The 25729-nt window shown below is 45.1% G+C and overlaps 1 protein-coding gene and 1 long non-coding RNA gene across 2 annotated transcripts; both read right to left on the bottom strand.

The window, feature by feature from the left end:
• Nucleotides 1-3474: 3474 nt before the first annotated feature.
• LOC120639569 lies at nucleotides 3475-4359 on the bottom strand. The gene is made up of 2 exons (XR_005661490.1): nucleotides 4018-4359; nucleotides 3475-3855 (listed from the first exon to the last, which is right to left on the bottom strand). It is a non-coding gene; the product is annotated as an uncharacterized LOC120639569 (long non-coding RNA).
• A 7957-nt stretch (nucleotides 4360-12316) lies between these two features.
• Nucleotides 12317-13445, bottom strand: LOC120639570 (21 kDa protein-like). Its single transcript, XM_039915435.1, has one exon. The coding sequence runs from the start codon at nucleotides 13192-13194 to the stop codon at nucleotides 12586-12588; it is 609 nt and encodes a 202-aa protein (XP_039771369.1). The 5' UTR covers nucleotides 13195-13445; the 3' UTR covers nucleotides 12317-12585.
• Between the last annotated feature and the right edge of the window lie 12284 nt (nucleotides 13446-25729).

Here is a 25729-nt window from a genome sequence, read left to right on the forward strand (position 1 = left end):
TAGAAGACATTCACTAGCTACTGGCTTATGCAACCATCAGAGGGGGATGTTAGCGGAGGACCAAAGTAGAGCACTTGGTGTTGATGCCGGGAAGAATTTCTCCACGACTACGTCTACAGGTAGGACGCGATGTCACGCCGCTGGTCTAGTAGACTAGAGCTGAGCTTTCGCCCAGAGGGACATCATGGCTGCAGGGCAGAAAGCAATCATAACGCTTCCAGGAAGGTAAGTGACGCCCTCGGACGTTGCCATCATCAACACCGACAATGTGTCGGGCACGGCTTTTCGCACGGGCATGGCTTCAGGTGCAGGTGGATTATAGCAGCCTGAGCACCGTAGATGATGCATCACCGGAGAAGCACGAGCAAGACCCTCTAACCGCCAGAGCACCGAAGGTCACGCCGGCGCACACGCGGGGCTACCGGGCATTGCCATGGAGCACCCGTATGAGCTGTCGCAGATGCTGCGGCGTCCGCCTGGGCCTACATCGAGGTCGCGTGGCCACGCCAGCACGCACACCATCGCCAAGCGCCGATGCACGGTGAGCCGCCACCGCCGAGCCCGCGCGGCCGAACCAGTGCGCCCACAATGCCGCTAGGCACCACCGCACTGTTTGGCATGGGGCATTAGCAGATCCGGATGCCGACTATGTAGATCCTGTCGGCACCGATGAAGATCTAGCCGCCGGCCAAGTTGTCGCCCCACCTGTGGAGTCGCATGCTCCGCCCATTTGCCGAACGCAACATTGTCTGGGATCTCGAGATCTGGCCATGAAAAGGACGGTTCTGGGACCGGTGCTCCATGGACGACAGCAGGTCCAGGACGGAGCATGGCGAGGCTATGGGCAGAGACAAAGGAGGGAAACGGTGGGATGACGGAGAGGCCCCGCCGCCGCTGTCCTGGCACCCGCATGGGCTTCCGGCGGCGGCGAGGGGCAGAGAGGGTGCCGGAAGGCTGCGCGCCGGCAGCACGGTTTCCACCCGAGTCATCCTTGGGGGCTACGCGGGGGCATGGGTTCTCCCCAAGTTGGCTCTGTCTTGGAAGTATAGACATGACAGTGTACATCTTTGTGCAAAGAAGACAAGCATGCAAAATTTTCAAACTCCTAGAGCTACTCAAAAGCTAAGAAAAATAGCAAGCTACTTGAACTGGAGGAGCAGATAAGGGCAGGGCAGTGGAAGTAACAATAGTAGTGGGTGCACTACTACAGAACTGGTCATAGCAAACGGTCTATCACCAACGGTTCGAAACGAACCGGCGGTGATGTCCATCATCACCGCCGGTTGGTAACACGAACTGGCGGTGATGAGGTCACCGACCATCACCGCCTGTTCCATCCACGAGCCGGCGGTGATGAGGCACATCACCACAGGCCACGCCTGCCCCGCTCGCGTCCGCCCATAGCCCTCTTTTTTTTTAGCAGTAAAGGGCAGATGGCCCTCCCTCACCCTCACTCACGGCGCCGTCCACCTCCCCGTCCTCCCTCCTCCCGCGCCCTCCCATGGCAGCGGCGGCCGGCCCTTTGCCTCATCCTCCGCCCGCGCCCTCCCATGGCGCCGGCGGTGGTAGAGGCCTTTGCGGCGGCCATGGCGGCCGGATCCGCACAGAGCATGGCAGATTTGCAGCGGCCGGCCCTCCGTCGCCTCGTCCTCCCTCCTCTCGCAACGTCCCATGGCGGTGGCGCCGGCCCTCCTCCCTCCCTCGCCGTGGCGCTCCGAGCTCAGGTGGCGGCCGGATCCGGGCGCGCCTTGGTGCTCCGAGCTTCGGCGGCGGCCGGATCCGGGTGCTCCTAGCTCCGTGCGTGCAGGCGGCTCGGAGGAGCAGGGCTCACGGCGGCGCGGGCGCTTTGACGTTGGCCTCCCTCTGCGGCATCGCGCAGTGGGACAATGGTTCCAGCGAGCTCCGCAGGCTTTGAGTGTATTCTGTCATGTTTTGTTTCCATGATCAGTCTGTTATGTTATTCATTCCCGATTCAATCCTTGAGTTCATGGCTATATCAATTTTCTTAATATATGTTTGTGAAGTTTAAACCAATCTCATAGGTCATCCTTTTGGTCTTAGTATGTCTGCCTACTTGAAAATTCTGCTGCTATAATTATATATTATATATGTTATACAAATGATGCAATATTATTATATGAAAATATTTTTTTGATGGGAAAAAGGTCTTCACCAACGGTTCCAGATACGAACCGGCGGTGATGGGTGCACATCACCAACGGTTGGCGCACGCATCACCGCCGGTTTATGAAGAACCGGCGGTGATGAACCCCCTCCATCACCACTGGTTCTGGAACCGGCGGTGATGGCCCCGCTATCACCATCGACTTAAATCCAACGGTACCCAAAACCATTGGTGATGCACTTTTAGAACCGGCGGTGATAGGGGTGGCTGTAGTAGTGGTGATTACCTGAAAAATTGGGGTCTGGAATGGATTGATGGCTCTCAACAGGTATAGAGCTGAAACTTGTTACTCAATTTTATTTTCCTGCTAGATGTAGGAATTTAGTCTCTGATTGTCCTTTGAGCAAAACATCGTTTTAAGCATCTGATAACTCAATGGCTAGAAACAATTATGTAACTTTTTTATTTTCTTCATCGATTTCTTTATTTCCTGAGCTCTTCTTGTAAAACTTGCTCTTTTTATCATAATCGGTAGGGGGCAATCCTCCTCAAAAGAAATATGATTTTACTTCAGAATTCATATGTATGATATTGCTAGTTGATATGATTGTAGTAATAACAAATCGTTTTCACTAGATTTCAACTCAGACAGCAGTGATATCTTGGAGGACTCGTTCACAGTATGACTCAGCCTTTTTAGACCCAACAATTTATTTAATGTGTGCTCTTCTCAAGTACCTATGAAATTCCCATGTTCCTAAAGAATCTTTCTTAATGCATCGAGAGTAAATTTGAGAAGTTTTTAGCATGTTTATGCACCTTCTATACATTGAGGATGTTAACATTGAGCTAGACAGAAGAAATTAACGCGCTTTTTTCATTTTTATATTTTAAAAAAACAAAATTTCAAAAATATATGCCGAATAGGGAAATTTTCAAAAATGGGTGTCTGTCGCCCATCCAGTTGGCGGCAGGACCTAAATGTTAAAAAAAATTATATTTATGTCCTAGCGCCCAGGGCGCATTAAATAGTGAACTTGTAAAATTAATATAAAATCGTAGAAAAATTATAAAAATACAAAATAAACTGTTCTGGATTCTATGAAACAATATATACAACTTTTGTTACATAAAGTTTTTCATTTTATCAATGTATCTTGCTCTATTTTAAATACCAGTTTAATACATTTTTATTTAAATCTCAAGATCCATCCTTTGTGTTATGAAGAAATTAGTATTAGTAATCAATTTATATAATAGTTAATTAGTTTAGTCATTAGGCGGTTACCTTTCTCGAAAGGGCCAACTCACGAGGGGGCCATTCATGAAGGGGCATGTCCCTTCGAGAATAAGCACCATTTCCCTCTTGTACATATATAAGAAGTGGTCTAAACCATCAATAAAGACAATCAATCATTCCAATCACTTTTACTTCTAACACGTTATCAGCACGAACTGCTCTCCGCTGAGATTGAGAAACGAAAAGAAGAAGCAAGCAATGACGCCGGCGACGAGCGGTTACCAACATGCGCTGCGTCCAAGACGACCAGATTTCCTTCGATGTCTTCGTCACCAACGGCGGCCACTTGCCGGCGGCAACAACATGAACGTCCACTCCGACATCGATATGCCTGTGTCACCAACTCACCATGACAGGAAGAACGGCCGGCTGCTCGCTGGCGACATGCTCTGACCAACAAGCCACGGAGATAACTGGACTCCATCACAATCTGATTATTTACATTTTGTTTACTCTTCTTGCATCGTTAATTAAGTACATGCAGGAAAATCATGAGACGACGGAGAATGAATAACAGACGCGTCGTCTTCGTTGGAATTGGCAATCACGTCGTCCGGCCTCAATCAGATTAATGTGGAAAAGAGGAACGCACCGTCGATCTTGAACGAAGACGGCGCATCCGTGCCAATACAGCCGACAGGGAGGACATGCGAGTCCCTCCATCAGACAACCTCGGCGATTCCCGGCGATTCCCGCAGGGCACCCTCACCATCGGTGGCCGGCACCACCAGAGAACCGGTGACGCTCGGCACGCCGTAGAGACGCAGACAGGGGCACACACGACGCCGGCGGCGGCACCAAAAGGCGGCGGCATTCGTGCGTGGCGCACGAGGGCGCTGGGCGCGGCCCGCGGCGGCGCTCACTTGCGCAAGCGGAAGGGCGAAGCGGCGCACTCGGCAACAGGCGGCAGCGGCAGCATCAAGGGGCGGCGGTGGCGCCCCCATAGGAGGCGGCGACGGTTCCAGGGAGCAGGTTCCCTACCGCACCCCCTCCCTACCCCTTAATCGGGCTGAGCCAGGCCGCGGCCTCTGGCAGGCCGACCACTCGCAGGCCTAGCCAGGGTACCGAGCCTCCTGTTTTTGCACAGTATTTTTTTTTTCCTCCTATGATTTACATGGTAATTCAAATAAGTAGATTACTACTATATTGTTTCCTTATGGTTAGCCCTAGACTAGATACAACATTGCAATATATTGCATTTATAATTGAAAATATAAATGCTTGTTTTAGACCTTGTGTTTAAATGACTTTATGATGCAAATTATTTATCTAGAGTAAATAGATAGTTTTTGAGACCTATGAGTCTTTAAAAATTGCATCATAATATATTATATCGTGGAAATTTTAACTGTTTAATATTTACATATATTTTTCTGTGTCTACGATTTTCTGTTTTCGTCATGGACTGACAGAATTTGTATGGTAGAATCGTTACTTCTGTACATTATTTGCTTTTGAGACCAGAAAATTGTATATGTAAACATAAATAGTTTATCAATTTTGTTGGTTGCCAATTATTTTAATTGCAACAAAATCGGATCCTCTTAATTAAGTGATGCTTAATTAATGATGGTTGTATTTAGGCACATATTAGCCTAGTCTAGAAAGGAAAAATGGCAGCCACACCATTTTTGCTAGTAAGGCTAACATAAAAAGTGGATTTTTGTTTTAATCCCTACGGAATTTGCGCAAATTATGCCACTATCCATCTATAGCACTATGTGCTTAGTAAATTTTCTGTTTTAATATTTGAATTAAATAGTATCAATATGGTAGAGTACTTTGTTAACATTGTTAATTTGGTAATTTTTCTATAAGTAACATTTTAATATAGATTGTTACTCTTAATTAAAAATTTCTTAATTATTGAGGGGTTATGCAAAATTGTTATATCTATATTTTGGATATATTTGGGATCCTAACACAAGTAATGGAGTCCTAGGCATTGACTGCGTTTAATTCATATTGAATTATTCAGCCCAGAGACCGTGCCTATGGCAGGGATTATTCGCCCATTGCTGAGAGATCTACATCACGTTTATTTTAAACTTGATGATTACCTACATTGTGTTCTCCCAAATAAGTGTTTTGGAAATATACAAATGATACACTTTTATGGTGATTACCAGCATTCATTATTAAAGGTTACACACAGGTAGTAGAGTCTTAGGCATTGGCTGCGGTATATTCATGTGAATATATCAGCCTAGAGACCGTGCTTATAGCAGCAATTTATTTGCCTACTACTGAGAGATCTACTCTATGTTTCGGACATAGAAATCATCTACTATGTGTGTGCCATATTAATAATGATTGTCTATGAGGTATGCACATTTTGTGATAACCTCTAATTGTTGTGAGGTTTGAAGTTTTGTTGACTACCTCCAACTATCCAAAACAACGAGGAGATATGGATACCCCTAAATTTTGCATTGGATATTACAACATCACCGTAGTGATTTTTAACTTACCTTCGGTGTAAATTAATTAAATCAATGGTTGTCACATGTTGCGGATATTGACTTTAGAGGAGTTTGATGAACTCGCTCTAGATGGTATCACTATCCCACATGGACAGTGGACAATAGCATTGGTTTTATCCCATTGACTAAAAAAAATTTCATGAACCTCAATCTGGAGTTGTTCATTATACATCAAATATGTTGTAATACTTATTGTCAACACATAAGTATTGTACGTATCATATTATGAATTTGATACTTGACAATATTTATGGATTTCTATATATTAGATGAGAATTTCATTGAATTCTTGTCATATATAGATATAGATCATACGGGAATCATTCCAATGTGGGAATGATATGTGTCTAGTGGATTTTTTTTACCACAAACTCTATAATTGGGGAAGAAAAATGTTCCTAGTTCTTATGACAAGAAGAGGGAATATTTTTGGCCATCGTTGATGCAATGCAATGATAGTTTGGTTTGTTCTACCACTATCATTCTTCCTATGGATATGAGTTAACAATTGAGCATATTTAATTATATCCTAATTCGACTCATATCTTACCAAATTATACAGATATCCAAATGTGTTTTCATATGGAAACACAAGAAGACAACATTGGATACTGCATATAAGAAATGAGATAGGACTCATCTTTGTTGTATTATGCATACAACAATTCCCGTATAACATGTTGCGTATAAGAATTTTTCACATTTTTGATCCATTCAAGATTTGGAATGATCAACTGGCCATCCATAGGGATGCGTGAAAAATTATTGGCAATTATTTTGGTCCTGATTTCCCCAAAGTGTGGATACTGTAAGTACCACAGGGATATGGATTATAAGATTCTCTTATCTTAAAATCAGGTTGACTCTATTAGATTCTTGATCATATTCAAAAGAATATGTATGGGTCCGATACAAAGATTGTATGGACAGTTCAGGCATTTCATGGTTGTATAAATACATCTATGAGATGATCTAGAGTGTGTAAAGTTTACACACTCAGCCATGCATTTGGTAGATAATGCCTTTTGTTATGAGCATTATCCTGAACATTACTAAACCTTTGTACCTTCAATGACGATTACATGGTATAACATAAGTTTAGTTACATATCCAAAAAGATAAATACCACTCAACTCCCAATTGTAAATAAAGGGGGGAGCAGTATGGCCATAAAGCAATATTAGTCATGCTAGCAATAGAAGAATTTTCTTCTAAATTAGTAAATACAACTCAACCTTTGGTTGAAAGATACCTAGATGACATTTTATGTCTTGTGGACATTTATAATCCACAACCCAGCTCAGAGGTGCACCAAAATACTGATGCTGGGATATCGGAAAGCCCTGACTCTCGTTTAAGGAAGTCACGATGAGTCATTCAGGGTCCATTTTGAGTTTTGATAACCAGAGAATTATATCATATAAAGGCTACATGAGTCGACTCATACTTCTCTGAATAAATTATATACATTACTCAAAGTTATCCAGTTAATAAGACCATGGCAGAGTGCTTTGTCACTCTTACTGGAACTTGACGAGTAAAGTTATACATACAGAGATAGTCTTGCTCACCAAAAGAGATGTGTTTGGTAGTAAAGCCAACACCTAGACGTACCTTTACTGTGGGTACAAAAGTGTTTTCATCATAATGGATTGAGAACAATGAGGTGGTGAGATTAAAGCAAGACTAGTAGCACAAAGGGTTTACGCAAAGCCCAGAGCATTGATTTTCAAATGCAAGTTATTCTCCATAGTAAATTATAAAATTTCCGATACTAACTTTTGACTGGAAGTACAAAAGCATCTATCTTTGCAGTTGATAGATGTAGTGATTACATACGATCGCTTGATTTGGTATATTGTGAAACTTCCGGGAAGGAGTTCACATATCCAATACTTATATATAAAATCGCAACATATACCGTATATTACTTAAGTCGATATATGGCTTAAAACAGTTAAGTCGATTTTGGTACAATCGACTTTGTATGTATTCCTTATATTGAAGGGATACATGATTGATTACACGTCGTGTTCATTTCAGAATCCTTAATTGGAATTTCTAGTATTATATGATTGTCAATAAACTTGACATAATTGGTAATGAACACTTGTGAAGAACACGTTGTAATCTATAGACGGAGTTTAGAGATGGGAGATACGGTCTAAACCAAAATTTTATTTTGTGTTTACAATCCAAGTATCTTCTCCCAGGTTTTTGTAGTAAAGCTAACTATATCCATATCATATTGAATCATTTAATATGAAAGGGAATCCTATGGTGGTTCTACCTCATGATAGAAAACATATGAGGGGAGATTGTTTTATGCCATAGTGATTGAATTAAGATAATAGGACATGTGGTCCATTATCCCTGTGCTATTTATGCGCTAATATATATATTGCAAAAGTTCCCGGCCGGATATTGTCTTTGCAATAATTTGCTATCTAATAGTTGCGCTATTCTACCTAAGGCTGGTAGATTCAAGTTAAGAATATCTTTGATATCTTAAAATAGCACATACAGATTTGGCCGATTACGTGGATATCATGATTCTGTTTATCTATAAGATCCCCAAAATTCTAGATCATTGAAATAAGCTTTACATGAATATGGAAAGACTAATATATAATAGTCTTTAAGTACGTAGACATTTAATGGTCAATTCCATTAATCATTCTGATATTGTATTGTATAAGGCTACACATGAATGTGTATAGCTTGACAGAATGATATGTCACATACTGAAGTTATGTGGTATTGATTCTATTGAATCAAAGGTCATTATCTATAAAGGTAATGCAGCTTGTGTTGTTTAGATGGAGACAAGTTATACTAAATGCAATATTTTGCATTGAGATGGTTCTGTTTCATAGGTCATATGGGCATATGAACATTTGCAAACTAAGTACTTGTGATAATCTCGAAGAGATATTCACAAGGTCTACTATACTCCACATATGTGTAGAATATATTGGTATGAAAGGTTTGCAAGTTTCAGGGGGAGAGTCTCTCGTCTCTCTGATTAATAACTTGTTGAAAACATCATATTGCACTCTTTTCTTTGTATGAGTTTTCCCTTTGGGTTTCTCATATAAAGTTTTTAATGAAGCAATATCGACACAAGACTATGTCATATCATCCATTTTTCTCAAAGAGATTTTTGGTGGATGATATTGAGACATATGATACATTGTACTCTTTTCTTTATGTGAGTTTTTTCTTTTTGAGGTTTCTCATATAAAGTTTTTGATGAGGCAATATCAACATAAAATTATATGCTATGTCATCTAGTTTTCCCCACAGGGGTTTTTAGAAGATGATATTTGAAGCATATTGACCATAGGGTCAAGGTGTTATTAGACTAAGACTTTGGGTTATCTCAAGGGTCTACTGACATTTGTTATTGTATATTATGGTGTTTCTCCTTATTTTCCCACTGGGTTTGAAGGAGTTTTGCCTAATATACCCGAATTACTTTAGTTTTTCCCACAGGGTTTTCCAAAGATTCTCCTCACATTTTTCCTGAAAGGGTTTTTGGGGGAGTTATATATATCACATCTCCTGATTTTTTCCCATTGGGTTTTCAAGGAGTTATTTGATTGATTACAAGACCACAAGAAGATCAAATTGATTACAAAGAAGAAGAAAATTGATCAAGGGGGAGTGTTATGAAGAAATTAGTATTAGTGATCAATTTATATAATAGTTAATTAGTTTAGTCATTAGGCGGTTACCTTTCTCGAAAGGGCCAACTCACGAAGGGGCCATTCATGAAGGGGCATGTCCCTTCGAGAATAGGCACCCTTTCCCTCTTGTACATATATATAAGAAGTGGTCTAAACCATCAATAAAGACAATCAATCATTCCAATCACTTTTACTTCTAACACTTTGGATGCATGTCATCTTTGGCCAGAGTGTTGAATATGGTGAGCATAGACTTGTACAAAATTGGTAGGCCCAGAAAACATTTCTAGAATAAGTTTTTAAATTAGATCTTGCAATATGTCTAGTTTAAGTGGGTTATTTATCCATACTGGTATACTGAGTATTAGAAGGTATAACTTTTACAGTACCATTATTTTATTTACTAAGAGCTATAAAACAAGTTTGATAAATTTTAGATAAGCACAACTAGACCAAATGAATTATTTCAGATTTTTCTAGGTACAAGAACTATTTTTCTTGATTTAGATACATTGATCAAATGAAAAACATTATGTAACAAAAGTTGTAGATCTTATTTTATAGAATCCAGAACAGTTGAGTTTGTATTTTTCCGATTTTTCTACGATTTTATATCGATTTTACAAGTTCACTGTTTAATGCGCCCTAGGCGCCAGGACTAAAATGTAATTTTTTTTATATTTAGATCCTGTCGTCAACTGGATGGACGACAGGCACCCATTTTTAAAAATTTCCCTATTCGGCATATATTTTTGAAATTTTATTTTTTTGAATATAAAAATGAAAAAAGGCAGAAATTAACAATGCGCATTTCTGGGCTAGGGCCTCTGAGGGCCCATTCGGTTTGTGCTCCCTGCTGGCCCAGCCAAAATTTGTCTGTGCTTAAAACGTGGATGGTGCCAAATTTTATACAAAACAATGTTGGTGTTTGGTTTGTGACCGTGCGTTGAAACGTGTTTGATCTGCAGCCATGCTTAAACCTAGAAAAATATAGCCAAATAAGGTGTTATTCTGTATATATCGCCAAGAACAATAGCGCAAACAAATCATGAATCTGATGCACAATTTAGAAAATAAATACACCCTAGAAAATAAAAACCAAACTCGAAACCAAACTTGATAAGTTTTGGAGCCCTGAACCCAAAAACCATGAGTGAGAAATCATTTCCGAACCCAAAACCGCAAAACTCGAAACCACTGCCATCCTTAAGCAAGACGTATGCGCCCATGCTTACGTGTTGGATCCATTAACCCGACCTGCGATTAGTGGCAGCTGCGGGTCCAGAGAAAATGACCGGTCAGGGAGAAGAGAACGTAACCATGTGTACACACTGCTAGCTGACGCCAATAAATGGCACTTCTAGTCTGCTATACTACGGCCCTGTTTAGTTCTCTTTACATATAAACGCAAAAATTTTTTGCGACAGAATCTTACCAATTTGATGTATTAAATGAAATCTATTTACAAATTTTTTTGCACAGATGGGTTGTAAATCGCGAGATGAATCTAATGATGCTAATTAATACATGATTAAGCAATAATTAGCAGATGGTTACTTTAGCATCACTGTTGCAAATCATAGATTAAGTAGGCTCATTAGATTCGTCTCGTGATTTACAGCCCATCCATGCAAAAAGTTTTATAAATAGACTTCATTTATTACTTCAAATTAGTAAGATTCATTCGTAAAATTTTGCGTTTTTACATTTACTGGGTGGAAACCAGGGCCTACATCGCAATGGCGATATGGCAAATGGATCGAGGAAAGGGACATGTAACTGATGAGATGGCGATGGGTCTTTGTGCCTAGATCTGGATGTGACGTCCACGCCGGGGTGAGCACGCAAGCAGCAATGCATGCCAAATTGCAAATGCGATGATGCTGTGTGTGCCTACCTTTCAGGTAAAGCAGCTTGGATTGTATTTTGCGTTGGGTCTTTCCTTTTTGCTTGCAAAGTGAGTGTTGAGTGGCCCATGGATCCATCCATTCATCCCATGAGGTAATGGATGCTGGCCAACTTCAGAGGTTATTATAGTAATTCAATGACTAAAGGAGGAGTAAGAGAATGCTGAGCAGTTTAAGCAGTGGATAAGCACGAAGGTAAGCTAGCAATGGCTGCAGTGCTCCATGGTACGCATATATATTCACTTTCTCTGTAACTTTTACTCTAAACTGTAGCTACAACATAACATTGGAGAGAGCGGACTGCATGGTTTACTGCAAGCAGCGTCCGTGTGGGGAGAATTGCTAGCCTGGTAGTATGGTAGGCCGGGGTGCACCCCTGCAGGCTGCAGCACTCTGCTTGTGGCTGGATTGTGAATTGAAATCAATGAGGGAACCAACTGCCACCAACTTTGCTCATGTCGTGGCCCACAGATGTCCCCTGTGGCCCTGTTCCATGTGGGCATTTATTTACTCTGATCTCCTTTTTAGGAAAAAGGAATGCAGGCACGCAAACTTGTTAGAACTGTAATTTGACCTGCCGTCAGTTACCAGTCCTAGATCAGTCAGCAAAACCAGCAAACAATAAACTATAGAGTGCAAGTATTGTCGTATAACCGAAGAAACAAGAACAGAGCAGGGGTTGTATTCTTGGATGAGCAAATGGCCAACGGCTAGCAGTGCATAGTAGATGATTCTTGCCACTGATTTTTGTTTCAGTTTTGCAGACTGGGAATCACAGGCTTTATCATCCCTTCATGCCTAGTAATGCACCCTTGAAGCCACCAATTCAATGCCAAGATATTTAGATTAATCACAGCTTGGATTATTTCAGCAACCATAAGCGGATAAACTGCCAAAAAAAAAGTTCCTCACAGACAGGAACAAAGAAGCAGGAAATTAAATTGGGCGCCCTCTAGCTTTTAATCGTCATCAACCATCATCATCACTGAGACCGATCCATCAATCATACAGATTGCAGATACGGGCGATCGGATCGGACATGGAGGAGGAGGGCTGAAGAAGGAAAGATTTCGTCATGGAGCTACAGCAGCAGGCGGTGCGGCGCCGGGTCGAGCCTGTTGACGAGCGCGAGCGCGTTGCTGGTGGCCTCCGCGACGGCCACCACCCGCCTCTTGACGGCGCCGCCGTCCACCTTGCCGCGGGCCTGGGCGAGCGAGTCGAGGCAGGTGTCGGTGTCGGTGAGCGCGGCGCTGGCCCAGGTCTGCACGTTGGCGAGCGACCACGCGAAGCGCGGGGTGCCCGCGCGCCCCATCCGCTCCATCTCCGCCGCCGACCGCCGCAGCCGCTCCTCGGCGTCGCGCGCCAGCTCGGCGCAGTCCTCCATGGCGCCCTTGCCGGCCCGGATGTAGGCGGAGCAGTTGTGCGCGCGGTCGGCGCCCACCACCAGCGCCGCCCGCGCCAGGCGCCGCGGGCTGCGCCCCACGGTGGGCGCGCAGGGCACCAGGGTGCTCTCGCACACGCGCGGGTACCGCGTCGAGCGGCACGAGCGGCGCACGAAGTCCACCGCGATGGCCGGGGCGACCGCGGAGGCAGAAGGGGGCTTGGCCTTCGCCGGCGATGCCGCGGCCGAGGCGAGGACCAAGAGGCAGGCGAGCAGGGGAAGGTGGTGGTGGTGGTGGCGCCGCCTCATCTTCGGCTTTCTCTCCCTCTCCAAGGCAGGCAGGCAGACAGACTCCGGGAATGGCGAGCTGATTCGTTGTTGTTTCCTTTTTTTCTGGTTTTGATTTGATGATGGATGGCAACGCCAACGCGGGGCGGTGGAAACGCCACAGACGACCTGGAATGCGTTTGGAATTTGACCCTGCACGACACGAAACCACGCTCAAGTCTGAACCATGGAAGGAAGAAGCGCGCACCCCGGCCCGGCCGGTTCCTCGCCTAAATTCCGGTGCTCCTGCAATTTGTGCGTAAATAAAGTCGTTGGTGTGTTTTTACGACGGTTATTAATGCGGGTTTAAGTAGGAGCAAAACAGGGCAGGGAAAACAACTTTTATTACAAATCATAATATTTCAAGGTGGCGGATGAGAGCACATCTACCGAAGCAGCACATACCGAGGAGAGGAGAGGAGAGATTTTTGTTTCTTTATTGTCTTATGCTCCACCTCATCCAGCGATATTGCTGAGACGGTTAGAGAGTGCCTAAGTGGAAAGTACACTATACGATGATTGTCCTATCAATCTTTACGTCTTCGGTACCTCACTCAAGGGCATCCTCAGCTTCGCCATCCTTTCCAAGCATATCCCATGCATGTTCTTCAAAAAAAAAAGGCAACTAGAGGGAGAGCCCTCTCCGTGTATCTAATAAAGTGTGGACCCCACACTTTATCACTTCATCCCACACGCCTCCTTTGCACGCAGCTTCTTCTTCCTCGCGCATCGCCAAATCCGCCCCCCGACGCCCCCAACTCTCCGCCCCCGCCACTGCCGTCCGCCAGCTCCGGCGGCGACGCCGCCGCTGGAGCAACCGCCCACAACCCACAGCCGCCCGTGCCCACATACACCCAGTCGCCAGATCCTGCTCTGCCCCCGCCGGCGAGGACCGCACTCCACCCAACCCACCCCTCCCCTCCCCTCTCCTCCTCCCCTTCCCCTCTATTCAACAGGAACCACGCCACCACCATCGTCGTCATCTTCTTCATCTCCGACGAACGCCCCTGCCTCCAACACCGCCCACCGGTTGTCCATCACCACCCGGCCGGCGGCGCCATCGCCGCCGGCCTCGCCGCCCACAACCCGCCTCCTCCGTCAGGCCGCCCGCCGCCCACGGCCATCCCTTTATAGCCCGCCGGTCATGGATCCCTCCCCCAACCCCAACCCCAGAAACCCTAGAACCCTAACCTCGTCGGCCTCCACCGCCACCCCGGCCGGCGGCGACCCCCGCCGCCGACCGCCCCGCCCACCTCCCGCCCATCCCGTCACCGGAGAATAAGGTGTAGTAGAGTTATTTTCTCTCTCCATTTTGTTACTTTTTGTGTGTATTTCATAATGTAACAAGAGGGCTCTTCAGTTAGTGCTAAATGGAGAGGGCTCTCCGTGTAGCACTATTGAAAAAAAAATACCCCCTGCATGAAGCACAACTATTTGATTGGTGGCTGGAGTGGCCTTCGGTCTGCCTGGCTCGTTCTCCCCCTGTGCGAAATTCATGCGTGACACCAGTCTCATGCCATAGGCTTTATTTGGATGCTCTAACTGAGTTAGTGGTTAGTGGTAGTATCTAACTTACGACTAACTCTGAACTAACTCTAACTAAATAGGTCTAAAGATGGAAGTGTTAGATTGACAATAAATACACTTTTTCAATCATTTGATCTCTTTCCAGCAGGATTTGGTGTGGCTAGCTCTTATATGACCTCCTCCCTAGCTGCTCTCTCCAACTCTCCTCCCACGCCGCCCCATCTCTCTACCGAAGTTCCCTCCCCTCCACCTCTGTCTGACGCCGGAGGAGGGCATGGCGGCACGGGGCGGCGCGGCAGCCCTGCAGCACCGGCGGCATGGGGTGCCACGGTGGCCCTGCAGCGCCAGCGCACAGCGGGACAGCAGGAGGCGAACTTGGCCCTATAGTGGCGGCACACGGTGGCACGCAACAGCGCACGATGGCATGCTGGAGCAGGGCGCGGCGGCGCGCGCACGACGTCCCTGTAGTGTCGGAGCGTGGTGGTCCACGATGGCCCTACAGTGCTGGCACGTGATGGCCTGCAACGGGACGCGGTATAACGGTGCGCGACCTGGCAGTGCCGGCACGGGGCGGGGCGGCGAGTGGCGGGGCAGCACGCATCAACGAAGACTGGATCCATTCAAGGTGAGCAGACTCGGGGGCGGCGGCCCACCTGGTTCCGGTGAAGGGAGTGGTGGCCCCGACGCCCCTGAGGAGTGGATAGGGGAGCGGCGACACCCTGGGGAGCGAACGGGGAAGCAAAGTAGTGCCACACACGAATCTGAGGAGGGGAGAGAAAGGGGGAAAAGAGGGGCCCACCCCAATCTAACCCCAATAAGCACCCCTTGTGGGGGATAGCTTTTGGGATGGGTTAGATGCATCTAACCCAATCTAACCCACCTGTTTGGATGCTTTTGGGTTAGATGAGCCCCATTCTAACTCTAACCCATAGATCCAAACAGGGCCCTAACCAACCACTCATGATTAATCCCATATATATGATGGCGCAAATTTGCATGCTTTCCTTGTAAGGTGTGTTGGGCTTATATATGGCCAACGGGCCGGGCCGGCCCAGCATGGCCTAATGACCGCCGGGCCAACCAGGCAAGCCATGCCCTGTGGGCCGTGCTGCCCTGGGCTTCGTGCCTGGCCGACGGCCAGGCATGGCCTGTTGGGCCACTTTTCGTGCGGGGGTGGCCCGATGAGCACGACCAGTTTTGCAGGCCGGGCCGGCCTAAGGCCCACTATGAGAGAAGGGAAGGGGAAGGGAAAGCCGGGGCTGAGGAGGTGGAGCCGGAGGTGGCCGGCAGTGCTGCTCCTGCTATGCTGCGTGGAGGAGCCGGTGGTCCGCTGACTGCTGCCGCCGTGGTGCCGGAGCTGGTCGTTGCTGGAGGCCGGCACCCGCTGGTCCGCTGCTGCCGTGCTATGCGGAGAAGCCACCGTGAACACAGAGGAGGCGGCCACCGCTGCTGCGTGGAGGATGCCAGGTGAGGCCACTGGTGATGATGTTGTGGCGACCACCGACGTTGCTGGGGCGGGCATGCAACTAGCGACGGCGTGGTGGCGGCGCGGAGGGGACTGGCGAACCGCATGCGGCATATCCGCGTGGATGGCGCGACGGCGCAAGAGCTACGACTCACAACTCGCGAGTCACGGTCGTGGTGGCGGACTGGTGGCGAAGTGAGGAAGCGGCATGGCCATGTAGTGGGCTAGTAGGGGTGGTGCGCTTTTAGCAAATTAGCCGCCTGTAGGCCTACAGTTGTAGGCCTCCTGACCAGGTTGCTACCGGGCTGACTATTTTTGCGGGCCGTGCTCGTGCTGTACCACATGCCTGGGGTGCATCCCAGGCACGGCCTGTCGGTGTTTAACCACCAAGCTCTCCGAGGTATATCCCGAGGAGATTGATTGTAGGCAGGGATTCGCCAAGATCACAATGCGATGGTGCAAAGAACACAAAGATTTAGACAGGTTCAGGCGGCCATAGCATAATACCATATGTCCTGTGTGGTTGTTTGTATTAGCTTAGGTGTTGAGATATTTTGGAGGGGTTTCTGTCCGCCCTTATATAGTCTGAGGGGACAGGGTTACGTGGAAAGCCCTAGCCGAGTACTACTAGAGTCCTACTCCAACGAAGTCAGGTAGTTTCCTTGTACATCAACTGGTCCTACTGCTGTATGAGTAGTTACAGTAGAGGTAATGTATGTCCATGTGTTATCCATACTCTAGAATATTTCACGCCTATAAGCAGTCACGCAGCCCCGGGTCTGATAAGCCCCCGAGCTCTTCGTAGTCGAGTCTTGCAGGCATCGAGTACTTCTGAAGGCGTCTTCGAGTGCTTTGATTGCTTCTGGAGTTCATCATCCAATCCTGAAGTTCATCGAGTGCATGGAGTAATCTTCCGAGTACTTTCTTGGCTGCATCGAGGCTATGAGGTGCTCAACGCCCCGAATCTTCTTTCATATATGGTGCGCGATGTACTCGCGCTCCATATGGAGTAGCCCCTGAGCCTTAGGTTGAATTTATAGAATCAGGCTGAGGGTCAAATTAGTCTTCAAGAAATCTCCCAAATCTTCATTTGAAATTCAAATCTTTCTTGAAAAAAGTTGCCCTTTGTGACACATATCCCGTAGCCCTTGAGCCTTGAAACTAAATCCCATGATTTGGGGTTAAGGATCCTAAGTCATGACGTACTATTTAATGCTGCCATAACTGGTGCATGTCCTTTGAACTTCCCAATATTCATGAAATTGCCACTGACCAAATTATTTAACTATTGCAGGACCGATCTAGGGTTTCACATTTGTTCTTGCCATATGCAATTCGAATCGCCATTCACTAATGTCCTTAAAGCACTCTGCCCATTTGCTATTCATCCATTCTCCAACCATTCCGTCAGCCCCCGAGCTTATGGGAGAGAAGAAGCTCGTGACATTCCAGATGGCACCCAGGAAGTCAAGCCGCCAAGGAATGGGGAAGGAGGCTACGATGGCTGATGGCTGGAACAAAATTAAGTTATCAGAAACTGAAATTTCTTCTTTTGTCAGTCGTCAAGTATAATCATGACAAAGAACTCGATGATGATCCACAGCTGACGCTTGGTGATTTGAAGAAGTTCCAAGCAAATATACGTGAATTCTCCAAGTTTTCTACGGTGAGTAACAAATCCAATGCCATTCTCTTCTATATATGAAGGATTATAGGCTGATTGTGGTTGTTAATGCTACAATTGGCCAATCGGTCATATCTGAAGTCACAGAAGCTGAAGGAGACTGCTGCGGATCATCAAAGGATCAAATTGCTCGAAGAAAAAAATGACATCCTAAAAAAGGATAAAGCATCTCTCGAGCAGAAAGTTGAGTTGTTAAAGGAAGTAATTTAGAATAATCGAGGTAACTTCCTGTAATATTTGTGGTGATTATCATTGCCGAGTCATTGTCAATGTTGATAATTGATCTGTGCTTGCATCAGAAGGATCTGAAGACCACAAGAAAACTTTGGAAGATATCCAGAAAGAGCTGTTGGAGCTCAGGACAGCTACTCAATCTATAGTTGATCTTGACGGTCATTAAGTGCCAAATTTGACCATCAACTAGACTCATTAATAAAGAAAAACTATACACCTTACTCGTATATTTGTATTACTAACCTTGCTCTTAATGGATGACCCACCGGAAGATGCTGAGGGCGCACAATCGTCCACCAAACGTAGGTGCACTGTGCGGAAGGTCCATTCGAGGAATGCCTCCCAAGAAACCAATAGAAGCACTGATTCTGATTTTGTTGATGCTCGTTCAAAGAATCCAAAGGCAGCTGCTATAAAGTGTCAAGCCTATTTCTAGGACTGCTACCAAGCCTGTACCCACTACTGCTGCTGAGGTTCGCCCCCCTCCTCCCCCCCACATTTTGTCTTATGATAATGATTTTGTCTCAGCATTTTTGAGTTTTTTCTGTGTTCCTTCAGTAACTTAATTTCATGTATTTTTAGTTCATTGCCGAGGCAAAAACTATTCAGCTTTTTTGTTATGCGGAATCTGTTATAAATTAAATTCAGTAATACCATTTTGCTACATGCATTTTTTCAATATTTGTTTTTTCTAGTAATTTCTAAGCAGATTTATTTTAGTTCTTTTATGGTTTATTATTATTACTTAGAGAATATGAACTGAGTATTTTGTTATGTTTTTAATTTGTAATTTTGCCAGTTCTAGTACAATGGCTGTTTTTTGGTTAGGCTTGCCAATTAAGTCCAGTATTTTTTAGCTAGCAGCACCGTGTATTTTTCAAGTATTTTTCATAGGTTCCTTTTTTTTGTAATGATAGGAAAAGAAGGGAAACTATGTCACCATACGTTGTGCTCCCGGTTCCATTTTTGATATATTGGATGGCATGAGCAAGCCTATGAAGGATAAGTTGAAGGATTTGAGTTTTAAGGATTTTCTTGGGTTCTCATTAGATGCAATCGACGACAGTCGTTAGTCGTTTTCATCATGGACCGTCTCGAGGTTGATCCTCTTCGTATTGCTGTTGAAGGGAGGGAGTTGCCAATCACCCCGCACGTGGTCAAATTCGTGTTTGGCATTCCAAATGGCCCCAACACTCTCCTGGTTGTATCTGGCATAGAAAGGAACAATCACCAGATTGAGCTTAGGTGTATATGCGATGAAAAAGGAATGGAGAAATTGCACGATGAGAGGCAATTACAGAAACCTAAGACCAGGGGTTACAGTGATCTGAAGCCAAACGAGGTCCCCAGGTGGGTTATAGAAGAATTTGCAAAACATGGACATGGTGACGATTGGAGCATCACCTGCTTCTTCATGGCATTATTTGATGGATTGTTGTTCCCAACAACTAGCTTGTCGATAAGTGGTGACACCTATTTTTACTGCAAGAATATAAATGATGTTCACAAGTTTGATATTTGCTCGGCTGTTGTTGATGATATGGCAAAGAAGGTACCCAAATGGAAGAAATCGTCATCATCCAATTCGCCTTCAGTTCAGGGCTGCGTCGCACTTTTATTGGTATGACCGCTCCTTTTTTTTGTCCTTATAGTACTATTTTTTCTATTTAAGTAGTTTAGTAATTCTACTATTGCATAGCGGTATAACTTTTGTTTTAGTAATGCTAATAATGTTCAATAGTTTCATCAGTACTTTAGGTTTTCAGTATTGTCAGTAGTTCAGTAGTTACTGTAGTTTTAGCATTTTTAGCTGTTTCAGTAATTTTTCATTAAGCAAGCCGTTCAACATTTTTCAACAGTAATTTTCAGCATTTTTTAGCAGTTTCAGTAGTAATTTTCAGTACTCATTGAAGTTTTTCAGTAATTTAAAATGCAGCATTTCCTTTTTTTTCTTTAACATGTTGCTTTTTTCTTTATTAGATATATTACTTGGACAACCTTTTTTGTCCTTCGCACATGCTCAAAGATGCAAAAAAAAACTCCATATGCTGCATTGTTCAACAAAACAGTTGTCGACAAGCTTGCAAAGGCTGACAGGAAAAAATCCCAAGATGACGGGACCATCACATATGGCAATCTGCCAGTAAGTGATAATCTTTTCTCCACTTGAATGTCTTTTTCCTTGAACCCATTTTCTAATCAGTTTTTTCTACTTTCACTACTTTTTTTTAGTTTCGCAGCAAAGTAGGAACATGCTACGAAGATGTGCGTGGCGATGATGCTCCCAGTCCCGAGGAGGTTGCGGCCCCTCCACCAAAGCGTAGTCGTGCAATGACAAAGGAAGCTGCTGCCCCCATCGCACCCAGCGCCCCTAGAGTGAGCAAGCGCACACGATTAGTTGCGCCATCCACGCACACTGCGCACCCAACTGGAAATGCACCTGGGGGCACGTGTGATGTCACAGCTACCTCGATGCGTCTCTTGCCCCATTTCGCTAACTTCATCTCTCAGATTGGCAATGCCAAGCAGCAAAATGATGCCTTGAAAGCTCTGCATGAATGTGATAGAAGAATTGATGTGGGGATGAGGAAATTTGAGCAGGGCAGCAGACTTTTAGCCGAGGGGAAACTTGAAATCAACTAAGCACACAAGCATGCTGTTGATGAAATCAAGAGAATTTTTTGAGGCGTTGGAGCGATCAGTTCCCTACCTATTTGACTTTTTTTTAGCAGTTCCCCTTTTTTTTGTTCAGAATTTTTTCTAAAAGTTGTTTCTAGTAACTATAGGCTTACATTTTTTTTCATATTATTAGGGAATGTTTGGTCGCGGTGCTGATGTAATGCAAAAGGGTGTTGCGTCTAGTTCTACGGCACAACCACCACCAGCGGCAGAAGCACCCCCCCTAGGTGTGCACTCACACATAAGTTTTTCTTTTTAGTATTTTTTTGAGTGGTCTGATTCAGTGATTTGAGACAGTTCAGTAATTGTAGTTCTTTCAGTAACTCCATCACTTTAGTAATTATTGTTTTTCAGTAATTCCAATCTTTTCACTAGTAATTTGATTGTTGAATTTTTTCAGCAGTTCCCCTTTTTTTCAGAATTTTTTCTGAAAGTTGTTTCTAGTAACTATAGGCTTACATTTTTTTTCATATTATTAAGGAATGTTTGGTCGCGGTGCTGATGTAATGCAAAAGGGTGCTGCGTCTAGTTCTACAGCACAACCACCAGCAGCAGCACCACCACTACCACCCCCCTCCGGTGTGCACTCACACATAAGTTTTTCTTTTTTAGTTTTTTTTTGAGTGGTCTAATTTGTCAGTAATTTGAGACTGTTCAGTAATTGTAGTTCTTTCAGTAAGTCTATCACTTCAGTAATTATTGTTTTTCAGTAATTTCAATCTTTCAGTAGTTCCAATTCTTCAGTATCTTCCAAAATTTGATTGTTGGTCTTTCATAGGAAATGCAAGGGGAGCACCAGGCCAATTTTCAATTTGACACGATTATGCCACCCTCATCTCCTGTATCTGGCCATGGCCCCCCACTAGTATGTAATGTTTTTTCTTTTTTTCAGCAGGTAATATCACTAGTAAGTGATATTGTTGTATATTTTTTTCATGTTACATTTTTTTACTATTTTCTTTCTGCATGGGTGGGGGGTAGGGGGACATGAGGATGCCCGTGGATGATAGCGAAAGTGGTTAGGTTGACATGGAAAAGGGACATGGATCAAGCTCTGGGACACCGCCATCACCGCCGCCTACTATAGGGACTTCACTTTGATGTTTAGGACTTTTGTAATTCAGTCATAGTTCCGGATCAGTATTTTTTACCCTTCATATATGTTCAGTATTTTTTTATATTTCCAAGACATGTCCAGTATTTTAGTAAATTATAATACCCCAAGCATTCAGCATTTTTTTCACTTTTTAACCCATCCAGTAATCCAGCCAATTATTACTATTTTATAATCCCTCCCATCTAATTTTTTTAATCAAATTGATAAATCGGTGCCGGCCTTTGATGCAATGCCCTCATTTGAGCAGCAAAACACTCAATCCACACATGGTTCCGATGGTGTAGTTGAGCACTTGTTTGATCGGGAGACTTGGAATGACAAGTCAAGTTTGCTCCGTGAAATCAGCAAAACTCCGCTTTCAACAAATGATCAAGGCAGAATGATGAAACTTGGTGCGTGCAAGGGGCATGGATCCAGCTCTGGGACATCAGTTCCTCCTCCTCCTCCACCACCCCCTGCTGTATGGACTTTCACTCCATGTGTAGCAGTTTTTTTAATTCATACTATGTCCAGTATTCTATTTGATTCTTGCAAGTTATGTCCAATAATTTAGTAAATTATAATACCCACCCCTTCAGCTTTTTGCTTTAATCATGTTCATTATTTTTGCAGTAATTTAGTAACCCAGTAATTCAGTATCCTTTCCAGACTCCTTATACATGATCTATTCAGTAATTCAGCAACATGCCGTTATAGCATTTTTTTACTAACAACTTTATTATGTGATCCAATATTTTGCATAGTCAATTTTTTTGCTTTATTATGCGATCCAGTACTTTTTTGATCCAGTAATGCAGCATTTTTTTCACTATTGTATACTTGTGTCTTTATTTTGTTTTTCAATTTTCAAACCACTATTACTATTTTGTAATTTTCCTTTTTTCCGTCATTTTTCTGTTGCCAGATTGGTGAACCGGTCCACGAGGAAGGTGATGCACCCAGTCTGACAGCACCTTCACCTCACCCACCGATGTTTGACAAGTCGCCACATTCGCTCAATAAATTTTCTCCGACCTTTGATGCAACACCCTCATTTGACCATCGAAATACTCAACCCACAAATGGTTCTGGTGGTGTGGGTGAGCATTTGTTTGATCGGGAGTCTTGGAATGATATGTCAAGTATCCTCCGCGAAATCAATGAAACTCAGAGATCAACAAATGATCAAAGCGGAATTTGTGAATCACTAACAAGGCCATGCCATAAGATAACCAAGGTCATTTTCTAACACCCCCTCCCCCCCCTCCGCTTTATTTTTTTACACATAGGAGAGTGCTTTTATGAGGACTTTTTTTTATTTTCTCTTTTTGTAGGGTGACATGTCAAAAGAAACAATCTATGATTCAACCCCAATGCACACCTATAAGAGGCGGTATCCGCAAAAAAAGATGGACATACTAGAGGAGTATCGGCCCCCTGCCGAGTTAGGATGTGAATTGGTCACATTCCAACTGACTAACAATTACAACTAGAAGCCCCCATCAAAGCCCCAATTTTATATCACCAGCCACCTAATGTCAGAAAAGCAATGAAACTTCAAGACATGATCTTGGCATCACCTTCGAGCAAAGAGTTGTGCACGTAAGACTCTCCACTAGTAATCCGGGGATATTTCCCTTTTTTTCTCGCCCATTAATTTTTTTAACATTTTTATTTTTTGTATATGATGCAGGCGCAGGTTTCTGAAAGCAAAACAAGAGTACCATATCCACTTAATTGATACCTATCTCGAGGATAGATCAAACATTTGTGATTCTTTTGCGGACAATATGCCATGTAAATACTCATTCATCCAGTTCTTCGGGATGTGCTTGATGCTAGATGAGAAAGAACTAAACCCCAATTCTGCTGGATATAGGATCATCCTACCACCCTCACTTACGGTATGTCTGCAGTAATACAGTACTAGTCACAAAATTCAGAAAAGCCCCATTTCCCTAGCAACTGTAATTTATCCCAGCAACCTGTAATGCATACATATTTTTTCAGTATTCTCTCTAACCCCATAGTAGTATATATCATGCACCATCCAGTATATATAATTTCAGTTATTTTCTTAGCCTAGCAGACCCCTGTAATTCAGTTATCAAGTAATTCAGTAACTCACTAATTCAGTATCCTGCATGACTCCTTATACTATATATCACGCTCATTTCAGTAATTCGACAACATGCCATTTCAGTAATTCAGCAACATGCCGTTACATCATTTTTTTAACAACTTTTACTGACTGAACAACAAAAATTGGATATGATACTGTATGAACAGTATTGCACAGGGTTCCTGTACTCACCTGAAGTCGCACTTTCATATTTGGACGGTGCTTTCGACCCAGAAGAAATACTGCATGCTAAAGTTGTAAGCAATGCATTTTTTTCCAATTACGTTTGTTTTTTTAACAAGCCCATACGTTTGTTTTCATTTTTTACAATTCATTTCTGACTCTTTTTTCTACCATTTTTTCCTAGGTTTTCCTACCTGTTCTACAGAAAATGCACTGGTCAGTATATTGTGTGAACTTGGTACACGGACAAATTGATATTCTCGACCCATCCCCGTGGACTGACCAACAACAAAAAGAGTTCCATGGAGGCATATCTCATCAGATACGCAAGAGGCTTAATGATATTTTTTTGGGCTCCATGGACTGACCAACAACAAAAAGAGCTCCAACACCTAGGCGAGCAAAGGCCCAGCCTTGGCTCGGGCATGCACGCGAGCAGTTCTAGAAGGGCCAAAAGTCGGTCTTGGCCGGTCCTGCTGTACGCACGACGGAGAGGCCGTGGCAAGGCCGTGGCGGGCCGCAGCGGCGAGATTAGGCGGTGGCAGTCAACACACGGTGCCGAGGTGGGCAATGGCTCCGCCTGGGCTCCACAATGCCCGCCAGTGTGTGGACCATGTCTGGCGTGGCCACGGCGGCGGTGGCAGCAGGCGACGACGGCCGCGATGCAGTGGCGTCGCGCCGGCGAGGCCTGGCGGTGGGACTGCGACGCACAAGGTGAGGCCTTGGCACGGGTGTGTGCGCTGGCGCGCGGGCACCATGTTTGCCTTGACCGCGGCGTGGCCTAGCCGAGCAGGCTCGGCGTGGCAATGCTAGGTAGGGGAAGGCGATGGCGGTTGCGGGTTACGACGGCGAAGCAGCGAGGGGCTCCTGCAGGTACACGCAACAGGACAAGGGGATCATAGGGCTTGCTAGGGTTGGTTCATCGGCGGCCAAAGGCTTGCCGGTACAATAGTAGGGCAGGCGAGGTGGACGGCGGCGCTCACCTAGTGGGCTCGAGGTCGGGGTGCTCGGTGCGGCGATGATTCGGTGCAGGGACCTGTCGAGGCCGTGTCGTGCCGAGCTGCAACGCTGTTGCAGGGGTACTGCCGCCGGCGTGACGGAGCTCTGGCAGCGGCGGCGACTCCCTTCTTCTTCTCATTCCCTACTCTGTTTCTTCCCCTTCTTCTCCTCTCTTGGCGGTGGCGGTGGAAGGGGAAACCCCTGGGGCTCTAGGGTTTCGTGGAGACAGCCTTTGGGTTTATGTAGGCGGGGCGCTAGGGTTTTTGCCCGGACGCCGAAAAGGAACGGCGGTGATGGGACAGACGTGGTGGGGGATGCGTGGCAGCATCAGGGTGGCTCCGTGGCTAGGGTTTTTGAGCACGAGATGGAGTGGATCGGCGTGCGGCGGTCAAGGCCGACAGCGGCGGCAGGCGGTGGCGTCAGCAGCGCCAGGGACCGGCGGGAGACGTGCCTGCTCAGCGTCGCGGTGCGGGATGGCACGCGGAGGGGAAAAAGCAGAGGAGCGCGGGTGGTTGTGAGGAGGAATGG

Source organism: Panicum virgatum, chromosome 7K, assembly GCF_016808335.1.
Source record: "Panicum virgatum strain AP13 chromosome 7K, P.virgatum_v5, whole genome shotgun sequence".
Lineage (NCBI taxonomy): Eukaryota > Viridiplantae > Streptophyta > Magnoliopsida > Poales > Poaceae > Panicum > Panicum virgatum.

Excerpts from the sequence above, each read along its gene's own strand:
- LOC120639570 (XM_039915435.1), bottom strand. The coding sequence starts at position 13,194 with ATGAGGCGGCGCCACCACCACCACCACCTTCCCCTGCTCGCCTGCCTC.